The sequence below is a fragment of the Nannospalax galili genome, unplaced genomic scaffold, assembly GCF_000622305.1.
Source record: "Nannospalax galili isolate Female #2095 unplaced genomic scaffold, S.galili_v1.0 scaffold116, whole genome shotgun sequence".
In the NCBI taxonomy this organism is placed as follows: domain Eukaryota; kingdom Metazoa; phylum Chordata; class Mammalia; order Rodentia; family Spalacidae; genus Nannospalax; species Nannospalax galili.
Window position 1 is genome coordinate 935585 of NW_008340206.1, and position 7289 is coordinate 942873.

The following is a 7289-nucleotide window of genomic DNA, read 5'->3' on the forward strand; positions in this document are numbered from 1 at the left end:
TCCTCTACTGCAAATATGCAGAGTGCCTAGTAAGAGCTGCAAAAGTAACTGCAAGATTCATTTGAGTATGTTGCCAGGTGTTGCTCTGGTATCCAGAACATCGATTTTTTTCTTCTCAGTGACAGAAATGACCCAACACCCACATCTCTCTCTGTGCTTCCCTCCTCCTTCCATCCTTTACTATGTATGGTTTTCATCATATGCACATTCTATACTTTCAAAACTAATTTTTTTCTGTGCATGTGTTTTGGAAGAGGGGAGAGGGAATTGTGGGCATGTGTATGTTGTGATGTCAGTGGATTTCAGGTGTCATTCCCTGGGCACTGTCCATGTGCATCTTAGGCTAGGCTGACTGGCTGGGAAGCCCAAAGGGGCCACTTGGCTCCACCTCCACAGTGCTGGGATTTCAAGTGAACCCCACAATGCCTGGCTTCTTCACATGGGTTTTGAGAAAAAACCTTGAGATTGGTATGCATACAAAGCAAACATTGTACCCACTGGGCCATCTCTCCAACTACTCAAAACTAATATCTTAAAAAGACTGAATTGTTGACTCTGTCTCCTCATAGGTAATGGGTTGAAATATATGGTGCCAATTTCTGGTTTCATAGTATATGAGACGCGGCACTGGAATTTAGTAGAGCTTAGTAGACATGAGTCATTGATACAAAACATACAACAACGTGTAGCGTGCTCTCAACAAATGGCCGTTTTTTTCACTCCTTTAATATTAGTGACTCTGATGCTGACAAAAATCTATCCATAATTGAGGTTTAGTGGGTACTGGCAACCTCAGCCTAATAGAGTTCTTTAGGTGTGCCTTGGGAATAAATGGTAAAGTTTTCCCAAGTTTAGCATTATACCTTTCTGGCTTGTTATAGGCTCTTAAGTAAACTACATGGCACTTTTAATGAGGTTGTTAATTTATATACTCAAATATGTAAAATAACTCTTCTGCAAGTAATTATGAGAAACAGGAAAGTAATTAAGGTACAGTTGTCAGTATGAAGATTCTGGCAGTACCGTGAGGTGGTAAGCAGGCATGGGGATTGGGTGAGCATGTTGGGAGCTGCTGCTGGAATAAGGGTGGATCAGAGTTTGTTTATGAGCTGGGAGAGATTATTTGTGGAAGCCAATGAGGGAGAGTAAGGATTCTAATAGGTATATTATATGGAAGACCTGGAAGAAAGAGATAGGACCATGTAGGAATGCCCCCAATGTAAAATATAATGGTTGGGGAGATGCAGGAGATAAAGCCAAACAGATAAGACAGTGTTGTGGACAGTCTTGAAGTTTTTGTTAAAGAACTTTTCCATTTGCAGGTGTGGACTTTGTGTGTTTGTGTGTGTGTGTGTGTGTGTGTGTGTCTGTGGTGTGTCTGTGTGTCTATATATGTATCTATGTGTGCCTGTATGTGTGTATCTGTGTGTGTTTCTGTGTATCGTGTGTGTGTGTGTGTCTGTGGTGTGTCTGTGTGTCTATGTATGTATCTATGTGTGCCTGTATGTGTGTATCTGTGTGTGTTTCTGTGTATATGTGTGTGTGTCTGTGTATGTGTATGTGTGTGTATGTGTATGTGTGTGTGTGTGTGTGTGTGTGTGTGTGTGTGTCTGTGTGTGTCTGGCTGGGAGACTGATGTGCGCCTAATCTGTACCTCACATCAGTGTGCCCTCTCATTGAGTCCACACTGTAAACTCAGTTACCAGCTGCTTACACTTACCATCCTGCTTTTCATGGTCTCCTCTCCAGAGCCCTTTTCAGTTTATTAATTTAAAAACAGCAGCAGTTTTCCTAGAGGTGAATCGCAATGATTTTTTTCCAGTCTGTTTTATATGAGGTATCTCTGAAAAAGTATGATTAGGTTGAATCCAGTTTTCTCCCACAAAAATAATATGCAGAAAATACAAACCAAGGTCATTCTCTAGGTGCTGCAGAGCGTAGAGGCTTAGGTGAAGGGTCTAACAGACAGAGCTAGTCTGCTTAAAGAATGAAAAGGTGTTTCAACAAACCATCTTAAAATACCCAAAACAGCATCCAATTCTTACTTAAAACAATTTGTTCTTGGAATATTGTCAGCTAAAATTGTGGTCAACTTTTTCAAATTGTATGAATTTGCACTGCATATTTTATTTAGTGTTTAGCAAAACTCCAATATGGCTCTGCATAACTTACACAATACACCAAGAAAATGATTTCAGAAACTCCCACAGAAGTTGACAAATTGGGCATCTAATGCTTTTAAGCTAATTGCATGCTTAGAGGTTAAAGAGTTGACTTGTTAAGAATGAACATCAAAGTTCCATGGACTCAGTGCTCTGCCTACTGCCACACTGAATACAACCAAACCCTGTACCAGAAATATTACATCTGCTTAAAGATGAAAATAATGCAAGCTTTAATTGCCATTCTACTTATTCTTCAGTGAAGTCTCATGAATCATATACAACATCATAGCGGATTTGAAAATTATTCTTGAATTTCCAAGCTGTTATTTTCAGGAAATTTAGAAAGCAAATTGCTAAGTGATGAAGAGTAATTTGGTACCATTGCTTATATCATGTTTTTTTTTTCTCCTTTGCAGACTGGAAAAAAGGAAAGGAGTAATGCCCTGAATATTGCTATCGACAACATGTGCAAGAAAACTAGAGACCTTCGTAGACAGGTGAGACACGAGAAATGCACTGAGACAGACATGCACATGCAAAGTGAAGCTCTCAGTCAGTGCTCAAATATCTATTTCTTATTTCTGTTCTTTTAAAATTAACTTAGAACAGGAAACATGAACAGCGAGCATATACTTTGCACATTTATAGACCTCAACTGTTTTGTGGAAAACAGAAGACAGCAGAGCATGTGCCTTAACATCCTGCAGAAGTGCAATTGAATCTGAGCTGTGACCTTATCAGCTGTGAGTTCTCGGCCATAGATTTCATCTCTCAGAGCTTCTCTGAATCTATGAAATGCAATTAATAACACAAAACAGGACTTGGATAAATAAAAGCATATTGCTGAGGTAGGTAGATGGCTCAGTTGGTAAGATACTTGCCTTGAAAACAAGAGGACCTGAGTTCAATCCCCAGAACCCATTTGGTGAAAGGCTAGGTATGGTGGTGAAGGCTAGTAATCCCAGTGCTGCGGAGATGGGGGCAGATGGGTAGGTTCCTGGGACTCTCTTCAACCAGCCTAGCCTATTTGGCAAGCTTCTGGCCAGTGGAAGACCCTGTCAGAAAGGAAAGGCAAGTGAGATCTAAGGAATGTCACTTGTGAAGTTGTTCTCTGGCTTCATATGCAGCACACACACACACACACACACACACACACACACACACACTAAAATAAATGCATAAAATTTCCTGACACACTGTTAGCTTTTAGGGAATGCTGATAAGTTGATTGTAAAACAGTAAAAACTGAATTTCTCATCCTAATACTTAGAGAAATCATCTGGTAATTCAAAGATTACAGTTCTTCCTCTTGGTGAATTGTGGGTGCTTCAAAGATTAGCTTTTCTTTAAGACAACTTTTATGTTGGGTAAGTAGGAACACAAGATTAGAAAGGATTTTACTAAACAGTTGAGGAGACCAATGCTAGGCCACAAGTTAATTTTTTCCTGCAGAACTATGTAGACTTAGCCAATTTCAAAGGCCTCTGCTTCCCACTCCTTTCCAGTGTTTAACAACCAGGCATTTTCTCATAGGCAGCCATAACATGGTCACTGCTAACTCATAAAAATGCTGCAAAAAGCTTTTTAACCAGAAGCCTTTAATGCAATAGATTATTGTAGTTTAATGGGAAGATTTAGTGAAATGGCTGGACTATATTTTAATTCAGAAGCGGATTTAGATATAGGATAAATAAGAATTCTCAGAGAGTTAATGCTGACCGGATAGCACCACAATTTTAAATTCTGTGAAAATACTTCTCAACTTTATGGCCTTAATGTGAATACTATTCCTGCTGTCAGCACATAGAGTCAAAGGAACGTAAGAGTCCAAAGAACTTCTTACCACAGCCTGGCTTAGAAGCATATGAGAACGTCAGTGAGGATAGTGAGGATTTGCCCTGTGGAGGAAGGTGTGTGGAGTCAGGACCTGGACCACAATTTGGAAACACTAACCCTTGGAGCTGTCCACCTTCTTCACTCTCTTTCTGTCTCTGTCCTCGGTACTCTCTCCCATCCCTACAGTTTCACTATCTCAAGCTGGCCTCCAACTTCTCATCTTCCTGAGTCTCTCTCCTGAGTGCTCAAGTGCTAGGATGATAGGCACACGTTACGCCCAGTTTCATGTGGTGCTAGGTATAAACCCAGGGCTTCATGCATGATAGGCAAGCAAGCTCACCAGCTGAGCTGCATCCTCAGCCCTTCTTCAGGTCCCCTCTCCCCACTTCTGCCCCTCCCAGGATTCAGAGGAGCTGTTTCTATGCACTATCAACCATATTATTTCTTGTTCCTGTATCTTCCATCTATATTGATGAAGCTAGGCATGTTGTCAGTGAAGCTGGGCTTATAGAGATAATCAATGCCCACACTTTCCAAGTCTTTGGAGTTATTAATTTCCTAAAAGAGTTTAATAAAAAGCAATTTCTTACATGTTGAATTACTAGATTTAACAAATAAAAGCACAATATGCCCGGTTGAATTTTAATTTTGGATTAACAGAAAATGTGTCAATATAATTATGTTCCAAATGTGGCATGGGGTATACTCATATTTTTAAAAGAGTTCATTTCAAATTCAAATATAACCAGGTGCCCAGCACTTTACTCTGAACTCACACCTGTCTTGCCACCTTAAGCAGCACTGTTGATGACTAAGTTTCCTCATAGTCACTTTGGTCTGCAGAGAACTGCTGAGGCTTTCACAGTTCATCACCCCATTTCAGGGTGTTTCAGAAAGGTTTTGTGAAATGCTTAGAAATTTCATAGAATATATTTTGATCATATTTAGACCCCAGCCCTCCAGCTACACCCCTCTTATAGCCCACCCCTCTCCCCCAGATTTCAAGTGCTCTGTCATATATATTAAGGCCGACCGAGGTTGGGACTTTTTACCCACTTCCCACTTCTGTGCTGGCATCTTGTCTGAACTTTCATGGATCTTGTGTGTATTGTTGCCATTGTTTCAATGGTTCCTCTGAGCAGATTCCCAGCCGTCTGGAAAACTCTTTTCTTTTGGCCTTCTACCACCTCTGGCTCTTGCAGTCTTTCTGTTCCCACTTCTGCAATGGTCCCTGAGCCTTGTGTAGCAGACGTTTGACATAGATGTCCTATTCAGGGGTAATCACTCTGATATCTCTTACTCCCTTTTATGCTGAGTCTGGGCATTTGGGACATCAGTGTCTCTATGTGTTTGACCAGCTGTAGAACTTTCTAATAGTCTACATCATCTGTTACTAAAAGAAGCTTCTTTGATGAGTGGTTAGAGGTACACTGGTCTATAGATATAAGGATCCGAATTTAGAATACAGGATGAAATTACTTTGGACTAGGGATGTGACAAATTAAGGTTTTTCTCTAGGTTCTATGACCTCTCATGCCATGTGTATTTGGCTGTGCTTTCAGGACCACACATGAGTTCCCTCCCATTGAGACAGTCCCAAGTCCAATTATAGGGATGCTGATTATTCCTGAGATAAAAGTGCCACTACTGCACTAGTAGAGATTATTTGCTGGTCTTTGTTGTGATTCATAGACTTTACATCTGGATGGGATCATTGATTGTTTTTCTCCCTTAGCAACTTGCATAGTATCTTCTGATACTATGGGAGCTAGTCTTCAGGGAGGAGATTTCCAGGTCAATTTCAGCTAGATTGTTCCAAGTCCTGTGTGTGAAGTATGTCCTGTCCTCAGCAATACTGTCTTGCATTCAAGTTCTGGGAGATAATAGCCTGTGTTATTTTGGGAGTCTCTTGCACTAGCCCGACCAACAACTTGAAGTGAGGTTTCCACTCTCTGTCACTCTGTGTTTTGTTATATAAACCCTTCACGTTGATACACATAGGTATATAATATGTATTTTTTCAATAGGCTTTTGAAATAATACATTTCCCTCTGTTTCAATTTTTATTTTATAAACCACAATAGCTGTCACCGTGATTCCAAGGCTTTACTGGGGGCCACCAGGGGTCTTTTTTGTGGTATTTCTTCTGTGATAGTGGCAAACAATTAATGACCATTCCTACGCTGAGGCCAGACACTTGGGACATCAGTGCCTGTTCCTCTTCTTTCTCTCCATCCTGTGTCCGTTCTTCCCAGTCACCTCATTGTAGCTTCTCTCTCCAGCAGGGTAGTTTTGATTCACTGAGCACGTGATGCTTCAAGGTGCTAAGGAAGGAGAAAGGGGAGCCACCAGGCTTTAATCATGCCGGATCCAAAGTCGCAGAGTCTGATACACAACACATGTGCTACTTTCACAGTTGTGATTTCTACTGCTTGTATTTCCTTTTCCTCTAATAAAGGATTTTCTTCCTACTGATTTCTTCTACATTATATAGTAAACAGTCACAAAATCCACCATAAGTCAACAGGAGCAAGTACAAGCTCTGTCCTCTGTAGGAGAAGTAGCATGTGCGTGCATGAAGGCATGAATTAAGAGCAGTCTTTGGTGACACCCATGATCTTCAGTGATAGTTCACTTAACCTGCTGCAATTAACATTCTCACTACTCTCTCCCTATGCCCCAGACTACTTCATTTTCTATCTGGAAATGTATGCTTCTTGTGATAATAAAGGTTATTTATAGCTTAGTTGGTACACTGCTTGCCTGGTATGCTTGAAGCCCTAGGTTTGATCCCTGTCACCCCGTAAACTGGATGTACTGGCACACATCTGTAATATCATCACTCAGGAGATGGAGACAGGTGGACTAAGGTCATTCCTTTCTATAGAGGTAGTTTGAGGCCAGATTGGAATACATGAGACACTGTCTCAATAAAAAGTTAATTGAAACAGCAACTGTCTCTTTTTATTCTTTCAAAGTTTAGCATTTGGTTTTAAGCAGCTTTATATATGCCCTTTTTTACAAAAAGCAGAAAGCTCTGCTCTTAAAATATTTGTCTTTGGCCAGAGTGTGTGTGCCTTTTTCACAGCACTGGGGTAGCAGAGGCAGGCCAGTCTCTATGAGATTGAGCCCAGACTTATTTACATAGCAAGTTCCAGGTCTGGTGGGGCTAAGGGAGATCCTGTCTCAAAAAACAAAGAACAACAGACAAAAATATTTGTCTTTGAAATATATAATTCTCTCTCCTCTCTCTCTCCTCTCTCTCTCTCCTCTCTCTCTCTCTCTCTC

At 40.7% G+C, this 7289-nt stretch overlaps 1 protein-coding gene across 1 annotated transcript in view; it reads left to right on the forward strand.

The window, feature by feature from the left end:
• Window positions 1-7289, forward strand: part of Ctnna3 (catenin alpha 3) — a 1668564-nt gene that overhangs the window by 876579 nt on the left and 784696 nt on the right. The window contains exon 8 of the mRNA XM_008835377.2: window positions 2582-2662. Coding sequence (XP_008833599.1) covers window positions 2582-2662 — 81 coding nt within the window. The remainder of the gene's footprint in view (window positions 1-2581; window positions 2663-7289) is intronic.